The sequence below is a fragment of the Coregonus clupeaformis genome, chromosome 2, assembly GCF_020615455.1.
Source record: "Coregonus clupeaformis isolate EN_2021a chromosome 2, ASM2061545v1, whole genome shotgun sequence".
NCBI lineage: Eukaryota > Metazoa > Chordata > Actinopteri > Salmoniformes > Salmonidae > Coregonus > Coregonus clupeaformis.
Window position 1 is genome coordinate 14,397,254 of NC_059193.1, and position 22,735 is coordinate 14,419,988.

The following is a 22,735-nucleotide window of genomic DNA, read 5'->3' on the forward strand; positions in this document are numbered from 1 at the left end:
GTACGCTAGAAAACGACAACGAACGAACATGTGCAGGAAAATACAAATGCTGATTGGTAAAAACAACACTCCTTTTGAAGAAAGACCAGGGTTTTCTCTGTTTCTGGCAGAAGAAGAGAAGATGGTGTTCTTTTAGTTTGAGACTCCTGGTAGTCTTTTTAACAAGAAGCAGCACTGAGTCTAGGGACGTTTCCACAAAGCATCTCAGAGAAGGAGTGCTGATCCAGGGTCAGTCCATATAATCTGATTCATTATGATCTAAAGGTCAAACTGATCCCAGATCAGCTCTCCTTCTCCGAGACTCTTTGTGGATACGGGCCCAGAAATGTTCCTCCTCTTCCTCTCAAATTCCATATCCTCATCACCACTCCAGTCTTTTCTCCCAGCCAATCAGAGTTCCAGTTTTAGGCAGGCTATCTCCTGATAGGTTGCAGGGCCTACCGCAGAATCCTGAGCTACCCAATCACATCTGTCCATCAGTGAGACGGGATGGGGCTATGTGTCCAGGTCACGCCCATCTAGTCCCCCTTCTCTCCCATACCTTCCATGTCTCTCTGGGTTCTCTCCTGGCTTTTTTTCACTTCTTCTTTTCTATTTTGAGGTAGAATTTCCCTATCCTGTCCTGAAATAGAAGAGGGAGAAACAATGAGTGATCAAGTTTCCTTCAACACTCAGACAACACTCCTTCAACACTCATACAACACTCCTTCAACACTCAGACCGTGTGAAAACAAAACCCAGACTAATCTTTCATCAATCTAAATCCAGCCTCTGTTTCACAATCATACTGTAATGTATAGTAATGTTATGATGACGTTTGACTTTCTGTCAATTGAGGAATTTAGGTTTCCCTGGTAACTCACCCTTCTCTCCAGCTCTTCAGTGGTTGGGCGCTGACCCCAGTTTCACCTTCTCCTCATTCTCTATGTCGTACGCTCCTCGCTTGTGAAACCTGGAGGAAAACAACAACAGAGTTCAGACCTGTGGATCCTGGAACTGTTTTGAAACAACAACAACAACAACAACAACAACAACACCTGTGGTTCCCATAATTGTTGTGAGGTGAGAACAATAACGCTAAACTATGACATGTTGAACTATGACAATGCTGAACTATCCTGTCATATGTTTGTTATAGCCTCATCTCCCTTTTCCTCTACAATCAATTAGGTTGTGTACTATTCATTTCCTGTTGGCCCATTTCCACAATACAGTGCCAATACAGACTTTGTTTATCTTCAGCTGCTGCATAATGCAATGTATAATGTGTCATATAGCTGCTCTGGTTCTGTACACCCCCTGTGTTATACAGCTGCTCTGGTTCTATACACCCCCTGTGTTATACAGCTGCTCTGGTTCTATACACCCCCTGTGTTATACAGCTGCTCTGGTTCTATATACCCCCTGTGTCATACAGCTGCTCTGGTTCTATACACCCCCTGTGTCATACAGCTGCTCTGGTTCTATACACCCCCTGTGTCATACAGCTGCTCTGGTTCTATACACCCCCTGTGTTATACAGCTGCTCTGGTTCTATACACCCCCTGTGTTATACAGCTGCTCTGGTTCTATACACCCCCTGTGTCATACAGCTGCTCTGGTTCTATACACCCCCTGTGTTATACAGCTGCTCTGGTTCTATACACCCCCTGTGTTATACAGCTGCTCTGGTTCTATACACCCCCTGTGTCATACAGCTGCTCTGGTTCTATACACCCCCTGTGTTATACAGCTGCTCTGGTTCTATACACCCCCTGTGTCATACATCTGCTCTGGTTCTATACACCCCCTGTGTTATACAGCTGCTCTGGTTCTATACACCCCCTGTGTTATACAGCTGCTCTGGTTCTATATACCCCCTGTGTTATACAGCTGCTCTGGTTCTATATACCCCCTGTGTTAGATAATACGCCAGGAAGTAGTGGTGAAAAATTGTGGTAAACTGTGTGTGTGTGTGTGTGTGTGTGTAAGGCTGTAGTACTGACCTGAGCACCAGCAGCAGGCCTATGATGGTGAGACAGAGAGAGGACAACACCACTGCCACCACAGCCAGAGCTGTGGTCCTGCTGTAGCCTCCCACGTCCCTCCCCTCTGAAGCCAGCGTGAACAGGTGACACCGCTCCCCAGAGTAACTGGGACGACATCTGCACAAGGAGAAAGAGAGAGAGAGAGAGAGAGAGAGGGAGAGGGGTGAGATGTGATTCATGCAACATACAGTACAACAGGCATATTGTTCTTCTGGAGAGATAGAGATGGAGCTAGAGACAGAGCGGGTTAGAGAAAGAGAGAGGGAGAGCTAGCGGGAGAGAATGAAAGAGAGCGAGAGAGAGAAAGAGAGAGAGAGCGGTTTAGAGAAAGAGAGAGGGAGAGCTAGCGGGAGAGAATGAAAGAGAGAGAGAGGGAGAGCTAGCGGGAGAGAATGAAAGAGAGCGAGAGAGAGAACGAGAGAGAGAGCGGTTTAGAGAAAGAGAGAGGGAGAGCTAGCGGGAGAGAATGAAAGAGAGAGAGAGAGAGAGAGAGAGAGAGAGAGAGAGAGAGAGAGAGAGGAGAGAGAGAGAGAGAGAGAGAGAGAGAGAGAGAGAGAGAGAGAGAGAGAGAGAGAGAGAGAGAGAATGAAAGAAAGAGAGAGAGAGAGAATGAAAGAAAGAGAGAGAGAGAGAGAGAGAGAGAGAGAGAGCAGTTTAGAGAAAGAGAGAGGGAGAGCTAGCGGGAGAGAATGAAAGAGAGAGAGAGAGAGAGAGAGAGAGAGAGAGAGAGAGAGAGAGAGCAGTTTAGAGAAAGAGAGAGGGAGAGCTAGCGGGAGAGAATGAAAGAGAGAGAGAGAGAGAGAGAGAGAGAGAGAGAGAGAGAGAGAGAGAGAGAGAGAGAGAGAGAGGTGTTTCTTACATGCATGACGCAGCTTTGATGTCCCTCAGGTAATGACAGGTGCCATGGATACAAAAGTCCTTATACTTCTTCAGACAAGGGTTCCTCTTCTTCCCCTTCCCCTTTCCCTTCTTCCTCCCCTTTCCTCTCCTCCTCTTCCTCTCAGCTTCCAAGATGGCCGATGGGTCTTTAGGTTTAGTCGACAATGCAACTAAAAAAAAGAAAAGAACACAGACAAGAAATGTTTATCAACTGAATCCATGGATCTAGCCAACACATCTCATAGAATACAAGTTTTACTGTCACATACACCAGATAGGTGCAGTGAAATGTGTTGTTTTACAGGGTGAGCCATAGTAGTACAGCACCCCTGGCGCAAATTAGGGTTACTGGCCCAACGCTCTAACCGCTAGGCTACCTGGTCCATACAGTAAATTTAACTACGGGTTGCATAGGAACAGGTGTTCAAATGGAACTGACAACCTGTCAGTTAAACTAATGAATAATAGTGCCACAAATCATGTTTATAAAGGGTATTCTAATAAATGTGTCAGTGAGGATTCCAGAACCTATAAACAATAGGAGGATCTACAACAGAGCAATAAACAAACATAAATCAAAGTGAGTTATTAAATACCTCGAGGTAATTCCACCTCATAGTCCCCTGAGGCATCTTCTTCATCTTCATCGTAGTAATCATAGTACTCCTCATCCTCTTCCTCACTTCCATCATCCTCCAACACTGGACCCTCCACGCCGTGGTTACTCTCCTCCATCCCTCCCTCCATCCTTCTGTCGCTCAGGACATCCAACAGGTTGATAACTGCCGTGTGCTGCTGCTGCGGCCTCTCAATCTCATACCTGTCCACCACAGCTCCACTCACCAATCTCGACACCACTGGAAAACACAAGGAAACACAAGATTAACATTTGACCATTATTGATGCTACACAATTCAATAGTTTGTGGTTTAAAGATGTAGATTAGATTCTGACTGACACCGTGAGGAGTTAACCCAGTGAGCAATGCTAGTTGAAAATACATCATTTCAATGGCAAAACTTGTTGAAATGAAATCTTTTCAAGCAGTTTTGCTCACTGGGAAGACAAGCTTTTCTTTCCAACACAGTAATTCATTCAGGTGCCAAGAAAATGGAGGGGTTTGAGTGGGCAAGTTGAAACATGTCTCTAGACTGAGAACCCTGCATGAGGCCCCATGGCCCCTCCAGGTGAGCCTATTAAACTGGATAGTTGCATTTCAGCTCCAAGAACTGTGAGGCACCCAACAACATCATGCATGTACAGTATTCTGTACAGGGGAGACTATAATCCTGCTTGGCTATGGTACACAAAATGTTGCATTGACAGACAGTTAGCTAATGTACAAGAATATGAGTTAAAAATAAGTATATCCAGTTACATAAAGCATGTTTTAAAATAGAAAGATGACCACACTTCGTTCTTCAATGGCATAGACTGGCCTACACCTTATGAAAATCGTTGACTCTTCTTTTAAAAGTTTATGTGACTTGCTCAGAAGGTCATGCTAGAGTTCACACTCTTTTACAGTCAACAAGTGTAACTCCAAGACATGTCTCTTATGAATAAGAAATATACCATTTAGGAGGAATCAAGTCTAGGAGAAACTATTACCACCAATAGTTTATTCAATGTTAAAGTATAAACGCTACAGAATAGGAACTATATAATCTGACTTGATATATAAAAGTGTAACTTGACACTTACCAAAGGCATGGACGAGCAGGAGCGCAACTCGTAGAATCCTCATGTCTTCAAACTTCAATCACCACCAACTGTAATTCTGCAAAAATCACTGTATATCGTTTTCCTTTCTCTTGTCCACGTACTCGATATTTGTTTTCTTTACACGTTCCTGGTAGGCCTATTCCTTCGGTTCTCAGTGCGACTTTCTTATTCAAGATGCCGGGCGCGTCTCGGGTAGCGGTGGCGCACACAGCCTTTGCAGAGTGGGGACGAGTGGAAGGAACGCCAGACTAGAGGCGTCACGATTTATATAGACTGCCTCGACCACGCCTAAACGGTAGACTACTGTAATCTGTCTATTACAACATGTTTATATGCTATACACCTTATTATAATGGTTTATACATATAGAGTGGTTTAAAGCATATACATGGGTTATAAAGTTACAACAATCTAATGTAGGCTAAATGAAAATGTGTCTAATTTTGTTGACTGTTTAGGAATTTAAGTTAGAAAAATAACATAAAAGTGCATTGCTTCACATCATATTGCTGATCATATTGTGCCTCTTTCTGTATCATTTGAATGAATGTGAATAAAGGACAAAACGCTACCATTAGACCTGTGACTACATTAATAGAAAAAAACATGCAAATTATGACATTTAGGGTCAGTTTACCAGTCACAGTTTAATAAGCCTGGTCCTGAACTAAAAAAAAAACATGTTCAATGGAGATTCTCTATTGAAAGATCTACTTAGTCAGGACTAGACTTAATCTATAACCGGGAAAACAGCTAAACGTGTTCGAAACTGGTTTAAATCTTTAATAATATGTTGTCAACCAAAAGCCACTGATCTGAATGCACTTCTAGGTCTGAAACCTTAACTCAGTTTCATCATAGGCCTACCTACGCAATGGAGACACACCTGAAGGACAAGAGACAATATCAATAGTGACATCTAGTGGCATGAAATAGCTACACATCTATAATTTCATAAATATTGGCTGTTGTCCCCAATACTTAGCAAAAAAAGTATCTTTTTTTAAATTAATTTTTATTCTATACACATGAATGTCCCTGTATTCATGTGTAATATTGGTATTATTGTTGCAATCAATATATATATAATAATAATACATAAAAATACTTAGCTTCGCTTAAAAAAGTCGTAAAATATTATTGGAAAGAAAACACTTCAAACAATGCGAAACGAATTAAAAGAACACTTACTGAAAATCATAGCTCGATTACTTTGGAGTTCTCGCAGGCATGATAGGCGACTGCTCTGGCCTGGAGTCACGTGTTCCATTATGAAAACATGGCCGACGGGGTAGGTGAAACAAACACAGCCGCTGAGGAAAGCGAGGCAAAAGAAGAGGAACCCAAAGTTTTGGAAGTTCTTCCAGACAGCCACCCTGTTGGCATTAGCAGCGATGAAGAGGCTCCAAAAGACAAACCGGCGACCGAGAGCAACTGGTCAACACCGATCCTGTCGCTGGCACGGAAGGCGACCGAGACGATCAGCAGTGGGGTCAGCTACCGTGCAGCTTTGAGAAACGCCACATCGTCGGGATCTGCCGCGAGCTCTCCGACGAGTCCGACTATACAAAACTCTACGGAGAATGACACCAACACTAACCAATACCTACCAGGTACGTAGCAAGGTTATTGTATTGCACGCCAATGTGGAAGTATATATACTTAGTAGGTAGTGAAGTGCTGAACCAGCGACTTCCCTCTTCTGTATCTCAGTTGTCATCAGAACACATGACTCCTGCCTGGCGAGGAATTCAGAATGGCATGCTTCAACATCATATATATCGACGACATATCTAATAGTCTATATTTGTCCGTGGTCATTTCTTAGTGTACTTTTTGAAATTACTTTTGCACAGGAAACTCAGATTAAGATCTCTCTCTCCCTTCCTTTCCTCTCTTTTTTTCTTTCCCTCTTTCTCTCTCGCCTCTCTTTTTCTCTCTTTTTCTCTCTTTCTCTACTCTCTTAATTTTTCTCTCTGTCTCGCCCTCTCTATTTGTAGCTGTGAAGGACCATATGGCTGTGGAGCGCTCCAACCTGTTCAGTATGATGAAGCTGAGTATTAAGGTCCTGATCCAGTCATCTCTGAGTCTGGGCAGAACCCTGGACTCTGACTACCCTCCTCTGCAGCAGTTCTTTGTGGTTCTGGAGCACTGCCTCAAACACGGACTGAAAGGTGAGACTTGCTCAAGAGCAGGGGTGACAGGCCAACCCTCTGCCTGGAAAGCTACTAGGTGTGTTGCAGACTTTTGTCAGGGTCTTGATTAGCTGAATCAGGTGTGTTACTGCGGGGCTGGAGCGAAAGCCTGCACAACCAAGTTGGAGACTTACTAGTTTTGGACTTTGAAGAACACTACCTCAACATTCTCCTATCTTCTCTCTCTGTAGTGAAGAAGTCATTCATCAATCAGAATAAGTCTATCTGGGGTCCTCTGGAGCTGGTTCAGAAGCTGTGTCCTGAGTCTACTGATATTGCCACCAGCGCCAGAGACCTGCCAGGGCTAAAGACTGGGTTAGGTCGGGCTCGGGCCTGGCTGCATCTGGCCCTGATGCAGAAGAAGTTGTCTGACTACCTGAAAGCCCTGCTAGACCATAAGGACCTCCTGTGGTGAGTACAGCGCAAGGCTCTGCTGCTGGAACTGAGTCAGTGTAATAAGTATGTAATAAACATGTAATACCAGTAAGCATTTTGTGTCCTATTCACATTTACAGTAGTTATTGTATCTATCTTATTACATCTCTCTCTCTCCCTCCTTCCTCCCACAGTGAGTTCTATGATCCAGGAGCGTTGATGATGGAGGAGGAGGGGACAGTGATAGGAGGGATGCTGGTGGGGCTAAACGTCATCGACGCTAACCTCTGTATCAAAGGAGAGGACCTGGATTCCCAGGTTGGGGTCATAGACTTCTCCTTGTACCTGAAGGACCCTATGACCACTGAGACCACTAAGGAGTAAGTACTATGTCTCTGCCTTTCCTCCCTCACCCCAAACACACTCCTCTGTTTATTTATGACTATTCACCTTTCCTCTAACCTCCTCCTCTCTTTGTTTTTTCCTATTCTAATTTCCTCTTTCTTTCTCAGTGATACAAAGATAAAGCATCAACATAAACCAAACTCCTCTCTCTCTGTTATTCTGTCTCATCTCCTGTAACCTCTCCTCTGTCAGCGATGCTAAAATGACGGCCATATTGGACCAGAAGCACTACATTGAGGAGCTGAACAGACACCTGAGCTGCTCCGTCACTGACCTGCAGGCCAAGATGGACTCCATAGAGAAGACCAACAGCAAGCTCATTGAGGAGGTCAGAGGAGCTTATGAATGTGTTTTAATCATTTGTAGTGTTTATTAACCCCCTAGAGTCGATGTCTGCGCGCCCATCAAAATCCGTCAGTTTAAGCTAGACATATCTGTTTTTTTGCATGGGCTGCGTCTCAATCCACTGCATCCGCCGATTTTGCCTTTCCGCATCTGCGGTGAAAGGTGGCAGAGCTAGAATGGTGTTTGTCAGACCATGAGACATCCTGAAAATCGGTCTTCTCACAAAAACATCTGTAGTGTGCGAAAGGTTTGGCCCCTCTATGGAAAGATGAGACTCTCACGAACACGATGGTGTTCTCTGTTTTGCTTTACGACCCCCACAAGTGTCACGGGTCTCGTCTGAAGTCGGTACAGCCGATCTGCCAACTTCTGTCTGTAGCGTCCAAATAGTTTGAGCTACACGCTAATATAATAATAATAATATGCCATTTAGCAGACGCTTTTATCCAAAGCGACTTACAGTCATGCGTGCATACATTTTTTTTTTTTGTGTATGGGTGGTCCCGGGGATCGAACCCACTACCTTGGCGTTACAAGCGCCGTGCTCTACCAACTGAGCTACAGAGGACCAATATGATCCCTCTATGGAAAGGTGAGTCTCTCACAAACACGGATGAACGGAGCAAAACACAGATATAGGACAGACACTTCAGAACAGACTTCCTTTAGATTTTTTTATTTTTTATCCATGTATGAAGCTGTTATTCAATGCGTTTCTATGGGCTGATAGCAGTAAGGCCAAATTAATTGTTTCATCAAGTATATATTTTTTTATACCTTAAGGCACAGGTGTCGAACTCATTCCACAGAGGGCCAAGTGTCTGCAGGTTTTCACTCCTCCTAAACACTAAACCGATCCAAATGTAGCATGCATCAGTCAGAAAATCTATTCAGAGTTACGAATCGGCGGTTCACTAAAATGTTTTAGTCAAATTACTTTCTTTCTACCTTCTGAAAATTCTGTTACCGATTTGGTAACGGAATTTCAAATTCTAATCACTTAATAATTCATAAACAAAATTGATATCAGTAAAAACAGTATAACTAATTGATAGGTCTACCTTTACTTGTTACTTCTGTGAACTTTCATTATCTTCCCTTCTCATGAGGGAGAGAAATGTTAAAATATCTTAAAGATATGTGGGTTTTTGGTAACTGAATTTCAAGGCACAAGGCAATGTTTCTTAAACTTAAAGAAGGCAAAAAATGTATCCAAAACTAAATATAAGTGTTGATATTAGTTGACAGGGGTCTTTACTTCAACATGATTGTGTGTTGATGTATGTATAATACCTTTTAAGACTTTTTCTGGTAGATGTTTTCAAAGACCCCCTTACCATCTGTTTGACCAGAAATCAAAGCCTTTGCTTATTCATAATTTTTAGGATGGAAAATTGTTGGAAAATGTATATGCCTTAATAAATAAAAAAATATAGACTCTTAGCTTTCATTTGACGTGTTGGTGCTCATGGGTCCTTTTACATGGAGATGACCCTGAGCTACCACCAGAGACATAACTGTCATCTGGCTATTGCCTACATGCTGATCGGGATTACATTATATTTTACTTAGATAATTCAGGTTCACCATTAGCAATAGTTTTGGTAGTTTTGCTTGAAGCAATCAGTATATATGGTCATTTGTAGATATACAGGGTAAAGTTAATAATTGAATAATGAGGACAGCAATCACTTTTGCTACCCGCACTGCATGGTGGAAGCAGGAGAAGAAGAGAAGCTCACTCTGACTTGTCAAAACTTCCAAACGGTCAAACCATTCGATTATGAGACGGGGGTGAAATCCAAAGGTCTGCTATATATTCATTTGGTGTCATAGCTAATTTTTAAAGATACATATTGATACATTACTAGCTCTAACACTTTTAATCTGCAAAAATGAATTAGTGGGTAATGGGGAGTTCAGAGTCCATCACCCCTTAACCCCACCCCCCAAACTGATAGTGTGGTGGTAGATGCCCAATCTCCTTTATGGCTCTGTTCAGTTGAAGTCGGAAGTTTACCTACACCTTAGCCAAATAAATTTAAACTCAGTTTTTCACAATTCCTGACATTTAATCCTAGTAAAAATGCCCTGTCTTAGGTCAGTTAGGATCACCACTTTATTTTAAGAATGTGAAATGTCAGAATAATAGTAGAGAGAATGATTTATTTCAGCTTTTATTTCTTTCATCACATTCCCAGTGTTACACTTACATAGTTTATTAACAAGAAATTTGTGGAGTGGTTGAAAAACGAGTTTTAATGACTCCAACCTAAGTGTATGTAAACTTCTGACTTCAACTGTACACTGAACAAAAATAGAAATGCAACATGCAACAATTTAAAAGATTTTACTGAGTTACAGTTCATATAAGGAAATCAGTGAATTGAAATAAATTAATTAGGGCCTAATCTATAGATTTCACATGACTGGGAAAACAGATATGCATCTGTTGGTCACAGATACCTTAAAAAAAAAAAGTAGGGGCGTGGATCAGAAAACCAGTCAGTATCTGGTGTGACCACCATTTGCATCATGCAGCGCTACACATCTCCTTCGCATAGAGTTGATCAGGCTGTTGATTGTGGCCTGTGGAATGTTGTCCCACTCCTCTTCAATGGCTGTGCAAAGTTGCTGGATATTGGAGGGAACTGTAACACGCAGTCGTACACGTCGATTCAGAGCATCCCATAGATGCTCAATGGGTGACGTGTCTGGTGAGTATGCAGGCCATGGAAGAGTTGAGACATTTTCAGCTTCCTGGAATTGTGTACAGATTATTGCGACATGGGACTGTGCATTATCATGCTGAAACATGAGGTGATGGCAGCGGATGAATGGCATGACAATGGGCCTCAGGATCTCATCACGGTATCTCTGTGCATTCAAATTGCCATCGATAAAATGCAATTGTGTTTGTTGTCATATCGTATACCATAACCCCCACGCCACCATGGGGCACTCTGTTCACAATGTTCACATCAGCAAACTGCTTGCCCACACAACGCCAAACATGCTGTCTGCCATCTGCCTGGTACAGTTGAAACCGGGATTAATCTGTGAAGAGAACACTTCTCCGGTGTGCCAGTGGACATCAAAGATGAGCATTTGCCCACTGAAGTCGGTTACGACGCCGCACTGCAGTCAGGTCAAGACCCTGGTGAGGACGACGAGCACGCAGATGAGCTTCCCTGAGACGGTTTCTGACAGTTTGTGTAGAAATTATTCGGCAGTGCAAACCCACAGTTTCATCAGCTGTCCGGGTGGCTGGTCTCAGACGATCCCACAGTTGAAGAAGCCAGATGTGGAAGTCTTGGGCTGGCGTGCGGTTGTGAGGCCGGTTGGACGTACTACCAAATTCTCTAAAACAGCTTATGGTAGAGAAATGAACATTACATTCTCTGGCGGACATTCCTGCAGTCAGCATGCCAATTGCACGCTCCTTCAAAACTTGAGACATCTGTGGCATTGAGTTGTGTGAGAGAACTGCACATTTTAGAGGGGTCTTTTATTGTCCCCAGCACAAGGTGCACCTGTGTAATGATCATGCTGTTTAATCAGCTTCTTGATATGCCACACCTGTCATGTGGATAGATTATCTTGGCAAAGGAGAAATGCTCACTAACACGGATGTAAACAAATTTGTGCACAACATTTGAGAGAAATACGCTTTTTATGCATATGAAACATTTCTGGGATCTTTTATTTCAGCTCATGAAACATAGGACCAACACTTTACATGTTGCGTTCATATTTTTGTTCAGTATACATCATTTAGACACACACACAAGTCAGCTCAGACAGATCTGGCTGACGCGCTCCATCAGCAGCGATTTTAATTTAGAATAGAAAATGAATGTGTTTATGCAATAAATGTTAGTGCTTCGAATCGTATCACATCGGACCGAATCGCATCGATTTGTTCCTCTAATTAAAACAAATCGCACCAAATCGTTTCAAACTAAAACGAATCGTTCCTGTATCGTATCGTATGTATCTAGATACATATGGAATCGTCTTGAAAGGGAAAGATGCACATCCCTAGTTATATCCCTACATAGGGTTATATAATACATCCATAAGCACTATGCAGTTGTTATGGATGTGTTCTATAGCCCTATGTAATGATTATGGATGGTTATAACCCTATATAGTCCTTACAGATGTGTTGTAACCCTACATAGTGATTATGGATGTGTTATAACCTCAGGTAGTTGTTATGGATGTGTTATAACCCTATGTAGTGATTATGGATGTGTTATAACCTTTATAGTCCTTATTGATGTGTTTTAACCCTACATAGTGCTTAAACATGTTATAACCCTACAGACATTATGGATGTGTTTTAACTAGGGCTGTCAATTTCTTTTTTTTAATCAACTTAATCGCAGGATTAGCTGTGATTAATCGCAAATTCCGAATTTGCTCAAAGTGTGAACTGTAATTGAAGATTTTTCATACAAAAAACATTACAAGTATATTCACGTCTTGATTTTGTCTAAAGTAACGGTTAGTAAAATTTGCTAAATTGAGAAAAGCAGACTTTCTTTAACCTCAATGTCAACTTGTTTTTACATGGCATAGTCGATTTTAGCTGTATATATTATGTATTTGGTTGTTTTAAGTGTATTTTAACACTATCAGACAATGTGATTAATCACGAGAAAAAGAAAGAAAAAACTACAGTGCTTATGGATGTGTTATAACCCTACAGCTGACGGCAGCGACAGACAGAATTAACTCGTTACGGGAGGAACAGGAATCACTGAGACATGAGAATGAGACCATCGTCCAGAGCAGCCAGAAGAAAGAGGAGGTCAGGACACTCCCACTCCCTGCAACCGTTTTCAGTCTGTGTAACTGTCATCTAAGTCAGACAATATGAAGAGCTGGCATTTCACGTCCTGTTTGGTTTCCTAGGCGACCCTGGAGGACAGCGCAGTAGAGCTGGAGACATACAGACAGACACGGCAGGGTCTGGATGAGATGTACAGCGTGGTGTGGAAACAGTACCAGGAGGAGAAACGCATCAGACAGGTATGTGAAACAGCGAGATGAACAACTAGCTCTATATTTCTTTATGAGATCCTAGCTAACTAACTGCCTCTACAACAGGTGTGTGTGTTCCTGTACCTTTGTTCCTGTGTGTGTGTGTAGGAGTTGGAGCGGGAGTTGGAGCTTCAGGGAGGACTAAAGCAGGAGATGGAGATGGCCATGAGGCTGCTGGAGAAAGACACGCATGAGAAACAGGACACACTGCAAGCCCTCCGACACCAACTAGACCAGGTCAAAACCCTCAACCTGCAGATGTTCCATAAGGCACAGGTAACACACACGGACACACACACACGGACACACAGACACACACACATGCTCAAGCAAACATGAAACACAAACACACTCACTTATGCAGCAACACCGTGGTGAGGACACAACACTTGACAGAATGTGTGTGCAGGACTGTGAGCGCGAGGCCCAGAGGAAGCAGGAGGCGGCAGGACAACTGGAGGAGAAGATGAACCAGATGGAGACCACCATTAAGGAGATGGAGCAGAGGTGTGTGTGGGGAGGGATGGGGGGGGGGGGGTAACAGGGTTTTTTCCATAATGGATTCTGTGTTTTAACATGATTGAATGCTAATTGTAGCCCATGTATTTTCAGACTGCAGAACTCTGAGCGTGATCGCAGACAGTGTGACCAGACAGACAGAGACATGAGGACAGAGCTGGAGGGCAGAGTGGACTCCCTACAGAAACAACTGTCTGACCTGGACACACTGAGGTACGTACGCACGGGGATACACACACACACACACACACGTTGTGACCTACTCCCCCCTGTCTGTCTAGGCTGGGTCTGGAGAGTGATCTGTGCAGTGAGAAGGAGCAGAGACAGGCCATTCAGAGAGCTCTACAGAGAGAACAGGACAACAGCACTGAGCTACGCACCCAACTACAACAGATACAGGGGCTACACACGGTCAGCATCACACACACAGAGAAAAGACAAGTCCACCTCCCGTTTTTCTTCTGAGCTTGTTTCTATGTGTTTCTAGGAGCTGCAAGATGTTCGTCAGGAGAAGAAGCAGCTCCAGCAGAGCTGTCAGGAGCAGGAGACAGCCTTACAGGAGATGGGCCTACACCTCAGCCAGTGAGTACTGTACTAGACAGCCTTACAGGAGATGGGCCTACACCTCAGCCAGTGAGTACTGTACTAGGCAGCCTTACAGGAGGTGGGCCTACACCTCAGCCAGTGAGTACTGTACTAGACAGCCTTACAGGAGGTGGGCCTACACCTCAGCCAGTGAGTACTGTACTAGACAGCCTTACAGGAGATGGGCCTACACCTCAGCCAGTGAGTACTGTACTAGGCAGCCTTACAGGAGATGGGCCTACACCTCAGCCAGTGAGTACTGTACTAGGCAGCCTTACAGGAGGTGGGCCTACACCTCAGCCAGTGAGTACTGTACTAGACAGCCTTACAGGAGATGGGCCTACACCTCAGCCAGTGAGTACTGTACTAGACAGCCTTACAGGAGATGGGCCTACACCTCAGCCAGTGAGTACTGTACTAGACAGCCTTACAGGAGATGGGCCTACACCTCAGCCAGTGAGTACTGTACTAGACAGCCTTACAGGAGATGGGCCTACACCTCAGCCAGTGAGTACTGTACTAGACAGCCTTACAGGAGGTGGGCCTACACCTCAGCCAGTGAGTACTGTACTAGGCAGCCTTACAGGAGGTGGGCCTACACCTCAGCCAGTGAGTACTGTACTAGACAGACTTACAGGAGATGGGCCTACACCTCAGCCAGTGAGTACTGTACTAGACAGCCTTACAGGAGATGGGCCTACACCTCAGCCAGTGAGTACTGTACTAGACAGCCTTACAGGAGGTGGGCCTACACCTCAGCCAGTGAGTACTGTACTAGACAGCCTTACAGGAGATGGGCCTACACCTCAGCCAGTGAGTACTGTACTAGACAGCCTTACAGGAGATGGGCCTACACCTCAGCCAGTGAGTACTGTACTAGACAGCCTTACAGGAGATGGGCCTACACCTCAGCCAGTGAGTACTGTACTAGACAGCCTTACAGGAGATGGGCCTACACCTCAGCCAGTGAGTACTGTACTAGACAGCCTTACAGGAGATGGGCCTACACCTCAGCCAGTGAGTACTGTACTAGGCAGCCTTACAGGAGGTGGGCCTACACCTCAGCCAGTGAGTACTGTACTAGACAGCCTTACAGGAGGTGGGCCTACACCTCAGCCAGTGAGTACTGTACTAGACAGCCTTACAGGAGATGGGCCTACACCTCAGCCAGTGAGTACTGTACTAGACAGCCTTACAGGAGATGGGCCTACACCTCAGCCAGTGAGTACTGTACTAGGCCCACTCCTAATCCTCCTCTTTCTCTTCCTTCCTGTGTTCCCTCTGTTTTATCTTTGTGTGACTCATCTCTCTCGTAGGTCGAAACTGAAGATGGAGGACTTCAAAGAGGTCAATAAAGCCCTGAAGGTAACGTATTCCCTGTCCTCCATAACACTTCCCCTTTCCCCTAGCCCTCTGTTACACCAAGTCTCTATGGAGTTTACTAGTGAAGAACAGAAGAGACGGGTACTCCTTGGTGGTCTCGCTGGTCATAGAGTCCTTCAGGTACAAGGAGAAGTCTATGACCTACACGACACACACTCTATTATGTAATCATTTGTGTTTGAGCATTGTTGTCTGTCCGTGTCCATCAGGGCCAAGCCTGGCTGAAAGACGACGAGGCTACACAGTGTAAACACTGTCAGAAGGAGTTCTCCATCGCTCGCAGAAAGGTGAAGCGGCTCTGTCCAGCCATCTCTTCTGTCTTTCCTTCAGTTGTGGATTCTGGTCTGTGGCAGATGTAGAGAAAGATTTAGAAATGCCTTCGTATGAAATGCTCTCATTTGCCACAAGTGTTACAAATACAGTTATACTAAATGTCTGGATTTTTTTTCACCCTCCCTGTCTGCAGCACCACTGTAGGAACTGTGGAGATATCTACTGCAACAGTTGTTCTAGTAACGAGTTGGCCCTGCCCTCCTACCCTCGACCTGTACGGGTCTGTGACATCTGCCATTCCCTCCTGCTGCAGAGGAGCACCTCCTGACAGAACCCACACACATAGGACCCTCACACACGCTCTCCTTCTCACTCAATCTTTCTTCCCTCGCTCAAGTCATTGTAGTGATCAAAGCCCACAGTACTATTGGTCACTGAGAAAACATTTATCATATTTGAGCACGAACAGGGGCTTTGGTGTAATCTATAATGTTTATAAAGTTCAAGATGTTTGGGCATGGTTGATTGTTGAACGGTAGAAGGTACTGCCTTCTCTCTTTTAAACTCACCTGAGGGGATTTCACAAAGTAAGATCAATAAAGAATACAATGAGTCAGCCAGCTGTTACAAACTAACTCCATTCCCAGTTATACTCCATATACCTTCTAGGATGCTGAATTTAAAGGATAGTTGTAGTTGAAGGGAGCCACAGGGTATTGGAACAGGCATCAGTATTTGTGTTGTATTATGAATGACCCAATATGCAACAATGTCACAATTGGGGGGAAATGTTAGTAGACGAACTGACCTTCAATAATAGCATTGTGTTGATTCACTTTATTATAAATCAGGAGTTTCTCAGTTTTGAAAAGGTCTATCTTCGAGGCGATTATATAGATCATTTCAAGTGGTTCTTTCACTTCCAGTGAAGCAAAGGAACCAAGTTATTTTCTGTTCATCTTAACCTGCCTAGCTGAAGAATTGTGGATTTGTTAGACCCAGGTCTTTTTTATTGTAAATGACTACAGAATGTTCTTAACAAATCAAGATACTAAAGGTCTATTTTAGAATGTATATAAATAACGATCATTTTGTGGATTGATTGTGACCAGTGCTACTAAAACAGCCACTTTCTGACGGGTAATCGGGGCATGTTTTCTATAAAGACATCTAATTTAATAAAAACGTATCTGAATGTGTTGTTTCTCCTTGACTGTCTAAGAAACTACTCACCTCAAACAAGACAAACAGACATGTATCCATCTTAAAATTGTATTCACTCTTGTGCACCTTACAAGAAATACAAAGAGAAAATTCCCCATAGGCAGTAGAAAGAAACCTTTATAACAGAAAAACGTAAGGTTTGTTTGCCAACTAAATTAGGTAAGTATCCATCCCTCATGGAGAATTCCCCGTAACCCCTCCCATAACAATCACTCTTCATTATAAAACAAACTCAAACATGCTCTTTGTTCACCATGTAAAATGTTAACTTCACACCATTGTTTCAGACTTCAACAAAGTCTACATATTTTTGCACCTACTGGAGAAAAGACAAGGAACATCTAGAATACTATTTACAGAGGTGTGTTGGTTCATACACTCGGGGAGACAGAACAGTCAGGGGTGGGGTCAATTACATTTCAATTAAAACAAAATGTGGAATTGGAATTTGGTTTACTTTCTGAATTGACTAGAGTTTACCCCAACCCTGCAGTCAGTCACTTCATGGTCAAATAAAAGCTCTGGTCAACATAAGGTGAGCTACTGTGGGTTAAAGAAACAGACTGGGTCATAATCACAGTTGGTTATTTGAATCTTTGTTAAAACACCAAAACAACACACACTTCCTGGTAACGATGATGAAACAAGCATTCCGCCCAAGGTCAGTTTTTGTTCCAACAGTACCAAACAGTTTGTGTCGCTGCAGTCATGTCATTAACAGTAGGATAGGAGAGGGTGAAAACGAAATGTCTCTAATTTCTACCAACATTACTTCAAAGGAGCCTCAATCATGAATACGATCGGTCTAAAACAAAACATCCAGGTAAGAACTACAATTCCAGTCCTTCCAGCCGAACACATGCTTGGTTAAAGAACTACATCCCCCATCCTGCCCCCAGGCCATTGGAACTCCTGCTTCCTCCACCGCCGCTATAATAACTGCTGCTCATACCGCCCTGGTTACCTGACAGGAGAGAGATACACACTATGGGACCGAGAAGTTCAGAGGTCACACACACTCTAAAGCTTGATAGTTCAGGTCATACGCAGATACGACATACAAGGCTGGTCAACAGTGGTGGAGGTACATGTGAACAGGTGTGTGTTTTACAGAGCTGATACTCACTATAATCACTGTAACCTCCCATGCTGCCCTGGCCGCTGTAGCCTCCAGAGTATCCAGAGCTCAGCCCTCCACTGCTATAGGAGGACTGGCTCCCGATACCACCCTGCATCGGACTGCCGTACGAGCCATTACTGCCCCCTGCTGTAGAGTTGAGGAACAGCTCCACATAGCGGTGCTCTGCAAGACAGACAGCTGGTTAGCACATGTATTTAATAATCTTAAGGTAGGAAAATAAGGAAGGAATGCTGGGGAGGATGAGGGTGAAGCTGTGGTCGGCTCAAACTGATGAAAAAAAACTGACAGACTCACGCATGTTGGCCTTGTCCTTCGACATGGCTGCCACAGCGTCCTCATGTGTAGCAAACTCCACGTCAGCCTCTCCTGTCACTCTGCCGTCAGGACCGATCTCTACATGCACTCTCACTGGGTTCAGAGGAGAAAAGAACTACGGAGAGAGAGAGAAAGCAGGACGTTATACTCACCGTCTCACACACAGACCATTCTTAGTAAGAGATCCTATAACTCACATTGTAGATGTCGGTCTCTGTGGCTCTGTAGGGCAGACCCCTCATGTGAACACAGTGACCCGTGGTGCTCTGGAAGGAGGAGCTACTATCACCGTACCTCCCATCAGACACACCTGAAGTTAGACACACACACCTTAGTTACAGAGAGACTGGTCTGGGTCATGGAGACATATCATACCGTCTCTCATCATGATAGGAATGTGCATAGTGCTAGGAAGAGCATGACTGGGTAGACATTACACACACCTCCACCATAGCCTCCGCGTCTAGCCCTGTCATAGGAGCCCCCTCCTCGGCCCCCCATCATGTTGTACCCACGGCCCCCAGACGGTCTGTCGTAGGGCCCCGGTCTCTGCATCCCCATAGGTTTCCTCTGGGGTTCGTAGTGGGTCCTCACCTCGACACGGCTGCTCTTGAAGATCTCAATGTACCTGAGATACATACAGTACACACACCACCATGAAGACCGCACCACACACAGGAGGGTAGGCTAGAGCTAGCTACTGTACAGCGCCAAAGGCTGAATGAATGTGTCTGTTCAAATGTAAAGGGTACCAATAAAGTTGGGTGTTCAATATTCAGTTGCTGAGCTGACATTTTTGTGTATTTGCTTGTCATTGAGGGTACTGATAAAGTTGGGTTATTCAGGCCAGGTGCTGCCATTGGCACTACTGCTCCGTAGGTAGGTGAGACTTGATCTAGTGGGTAACAGTATACTGTGTAGTATGAGAGGGAAAAAATAAAGCCTTGACAGTACAACAGGCACTTTTCTTATGGTTACCTGCAGGTACCCGATACAGTTAACATTGATGTTACAGTACAATCTGTGTCCTGTTACATTGTGTCCCTGTCGTGGTCATTGTCCTGTTGTTATCCATGGAGACCCACTCTCTGAGCATTACCTGTGAGTGACAGTGGGCGGGGTCCGTGTCCTCATGTTGATTGGCCCTCAGTGAGTTAGAAAACCTGGGAGAATCGTATCTGTCTGTCTATTGGCTACCTGTACTTATGTTTAGTGCCCAGGAACCAATTAGCTTCACTCTTAATTGGGGTAAAATGGATATGCCCAAATTCAACTGTAATTTTTACTCTGCTCGCTCAACCAAACTTGGTGACGAACCTGAGAGCTTTCAAGACACCTCGGCACTAAACTCAGAATATGATCTATCTCCCAATGGTTTTAGAACAAGAGAATGTGCTTCATTTTCCCAAAGACTGCTGTGAGTGAGTGAATGAGTGTCAGTGTGTTCTGATCTAATATTGTAACTATGTGTCTTTACAGTCAATACCTGAGTATGTGTTGTCTTAAATGAACTGTTCTGTTGAATGTCAGTCAGTGATACGTATGGTTAATGTTTGTAAGTTGTACACCATAAGAAAAGCAGCTTTATCCAGCCAACCAACCAACCATCCCCACCTGTGCCCTATTCTTTCCTTGTGTTTCTTTAGAGCCTTTTCAGCTATATCCTGTGAAGCAAACTGCACGAAGGCCTCCCCCGTACTCCTCCCCTGGAAGTCCACCGGCAATGTAATCCCATTTGGCACGATTTCCAACCCTTCAACCCAAGGACAGATAACCCCAGCGGGGGACACAGTAAATCACATGCCCAGTTACAGAAAGGTAGCTTTCTCTATTGTTGCTTTATTTATTTCGTACGATAGATAGATACTTTTTTTTTTAAGAGAGAGATATAATGAAAACTATACATTATGACATGTACTGTACATACCAGGTGAGTGTTTTTAACCAATGAGTAAGTGACCATTCATGGTACTTACTTTTACTGCATTTGGGGGAACATAAAGGAGGATGAGAGGAGAGGGGAAAGAGTGAGCGAGAGAGAGAGAGAGAGAGAGCGAGAGCGAGAGCGAGAGCGAGAGAGAAGGATACAGCAGAGGAAGAGACTGTAGGTGGGAAGGAATGAAGAGGAGTGGCTCTGGCAGTACTTGTGTTACCTTTAGTACCCAACCATTCTATAATTGTCCCAATGGGATGAATGACATCTTTGTTATGATATAGTGGGTTCATGGGAAAACACCACAGGACAACTGTCAATGGAAAGTGACAGAGGAGACTAGCATGTCAGCCCTGATTGGCCAAATTATTGTACAGAATAATTCATTTAAAAAAGTGTTGGTTGGGACCAAAGCAGTGATAGAGGAACTTAGGTGATGGGGAAATCCTGGACAAACTATAGCCTGTATAATGTAAGTTGCTCTGGACAAGACTGTCTGCTAAATGACTGAAAAATTGATGAGGGCTGAGGACGGTCTACCTACTCCTACAGGATGTTATGGGGCTGTTCATGTGGACCTAGTTACTGGTACCTGAGAGGAACTGGACGATCTCCTCCTTGCTGCAGCCGAAGGGGAGGCCTCGGAGTCTGACCAGGCCGTCTCCAGTCGTCTCTGGGCAGTTTGGACCAGAATGTTTCATCACCCAGTCCATCTCCACGTTGTTGGATTTGAACACTGAGGAAATACAAGTCAAGTCATCACACACAGACCTAAGTCACTACTGAAAGTGCTACACAATGTAAACGGCTGAGAAATTTAGCCCAAAGTGAAGTCCCAAGGCACATATTATGCTCCTGCTGCGAACATTGAAACTTCAGGAAGACTTGGACAGTGACACACAAACGCACACACAGAGAGACAGAGACACACACCTTCCACATATCTGTGGCCCATGGTTTCTCTGTCCTTCTTCACAGCGATTTTCAGGTCATCCTCGTCCTCCAGCTCAACGAAGGCCTCTCCGCTGGGTCGGCCCTCACGTGTGGAGGTAAAATGGATGCTGGTGCCATTGTTGGCGATTTTACAATCTATATACCAAGAAGAGGGACTCAAAGTTATCTCAGCTGTGAGAGGTGTAGACTATAAAGGTGTAGTATCAAGCTATACAAGTGTTATCGTAAAGGTGTTATTACCTGAGAAGAACCTCTGTACTTCATCCACAGAGCAGGACCATGGTAGGCCTCTCACACGTACCACGTAACCCTCTCCATCAGACATGGTTGGTATTATTTTAAACCTGAGGAAAGTGAAGAAGCATATCGGTATGTTTGTAATGCTTAGATAACGTTAATTAACGAGCTACCGTTACTCAGCTAGCTACTTGGCTAATAATGTTTAACTAGGCAACTAGTTAACTAGCTACCCATCTAAATTGTATTTCACTTTTAGGTAAGTGAATGCAGTGAACTAGCTAAACATGTCCTGTAACGTTAGACATTTGAAATTGCTGCAAATGCTAGCTGGTAATGTTAGCTATCTAACAAGGCTAACATTGTGAATTTAGCTAGCGCATTGTTGCTAGTAACTAACGTTAGCTAGTTAAATACGTTTAGCTGGCTACAGTAGCTAAATTCATTATCATGAAACACGCGATTGCACTTTGAATCTAACAAAATAGCTAGATGAAGTTAATGTGACTAACGTTATTAGATCATAATTTGATCATCAAACACAAATGGCAGGCCTGGCGTTAGCTAGCTAACGTCAGTTACCTGGCTTGCTAGCTTGATCAAATTGGATGACCTAAACAGCAAGCAAGGACTCACAAGGTAAAGGTATTATCACAAATCACATTCGTTGAAAAATAGACATAGCTACCTGTTAATTTAAATCCAGTGACAATATTATCACAACCAGGATTGCTAGCTAGCTGTGTTTCTGTATCAGGTCGGTCTTTTTCTGCTAGCTACAGTAGCTAGCTCCTAGCTTGCTAACTAGGTCCACGCCCAGAAAGTATGACGTGCCTGATTGTGGCCCCATTTTACTGAGGAAACTGTAAAGTGAATACTAAACTGTACCAATGCTGAAGACTACATGACACCTAGCTAGCTTCTTGGGAAACTTGGAAAGCTATTTATTGCTGTCCGAGTTAACATTTCCATTGCTTTCCATTGCTCTTGAGAAAAAATGCACTCACATTACTCTAAGGTACATTCCTAATCTAATATTTAGAAATTTTAACATTAAAGACCCAGTGCAGTGGAATATTTTTTTCCTGTGTTTTGTATAATATTGTACAACAGCTGATGAAACTAACACTGTAAAAGTTAAAACAAAATGTAATCAGTGGTATTTCCTGAT

At 43.8% G+C, this 22,735-nt stretch overlaps 3 protein-coding genes across 5 annotated transcripts; 1 reads left to right on the forward strand and 2 right to left on the reverse strand.

Moving 5' to 3' along the window:
* Positions 1-584: 584 nt before the first annotated feature.
* On the reverse strand, positions 585-4,893 carry LOC121533051 (proheparin-binding EGF-like growth factor). The gene is made up of 6 exons (XM_041838821.2): positions 4,611-4,893; positions 3,503-3,763; positions 2,887-3,076; positions 1,986-2,144; positions 864-952; positions 585-622 (listed from the first exon to the last, which is right to left on the reverse strand). Exons 1-5 carry the CDS (start codon positions 4,651-4,653, stop codon positions 880-882), a joined length of 726 nt encoding a protein of 241 aa, XP_041694755.1. The 5' UTR covers positions 4,654-4,893; the 3' UTR covers positions 585-622; positions 864-879.
* Positions 4,894-5,868: 975 nt separating this feature from the next.
* LOC121533061 (RUN and FYVE domain-containing protein 1) lies at positions 5,869-16,955 on the forward strand. Of its 2 annotated transcripts, none has more exons than XM_041838829.2 (15): positions 5,869-6,244; positions 6,632-6,805; positions 7,018-7,237; positions 7,396-7,581; positions 7,799-7,934; positions 12,666-12,767; positions 12,872-12,988; positions 13,109-13,276; positions 13,410-13,507; positions 13,613-13,732; positions 13,801-13,930; positions 14,007-14,101; positions 15,421-15,607; positions 15,697-15,774; positions 15,954-16,955. In XM_041838829.2, the coding sequence occupies exons 1-15, from the start codon at positions 5,911-5,913 to the stop codon at positions 16,086-16,088; spliced, it is 2,280 nt and encodes a 759-aa protein (XP_041694763.1). In that variant the 5' UTR covers positions 5,869-5,910; the 3' UTR covers positions 16,089-16,955. The 2 variants fall into 2 exon arrangements, with proteins under 2 accessions (XP_041694763.1, XP_041694770.1); XM_041838836.2 differs by having other exon boundaries at positions 5,872-6,244; positions 15,421-15,469.
* Positions 16,956-17,018: 63 nt separating this feature from the next.
* On the reverse strand, positions 17,019-22,391 carry LOC121533077 (heterogeneous nuclear ribonucleoprotein H). 2 transcript variants are annotated; one of them, XM_041838841.1, is made up of 10 exons: positions 22,253-22,389; positions 21,568-21,671; positions 21,307-21,462; positions 20,966-21,109; positions 20,055-20,193; positions 18,884-19,068; positions 18,638-18,750; positions 18,420-18,555; positions 18,111-18,287; positions 17,019-17,948 (listed from the first exon to the last, which is right to left on the reverse strand). In XM_041838841.1, exons 2-10 carry the CDS (start codon positions 21,650-21,652, stop codon positions 17,860-17,862), a joined length of 1,224 nt encoding a protein of 407 aa, XP_041694775.1. In that variant the 5' UTR covers positions 21,653-21,671; positions 22,253-22,389; the 3' UTR covers positions 17,019-17,859. The 2 variants fall into 2 exon arrangements, with proteins under 2 accessions (XP_041694775.1, XP_041694783.1); XM_041838849.2 differs by having other exon boundaries at positions 17,870-17,952; positions 22,253-22,391.
* Positions 22,392-22,735: the final 344 nt, after the last annotated feature.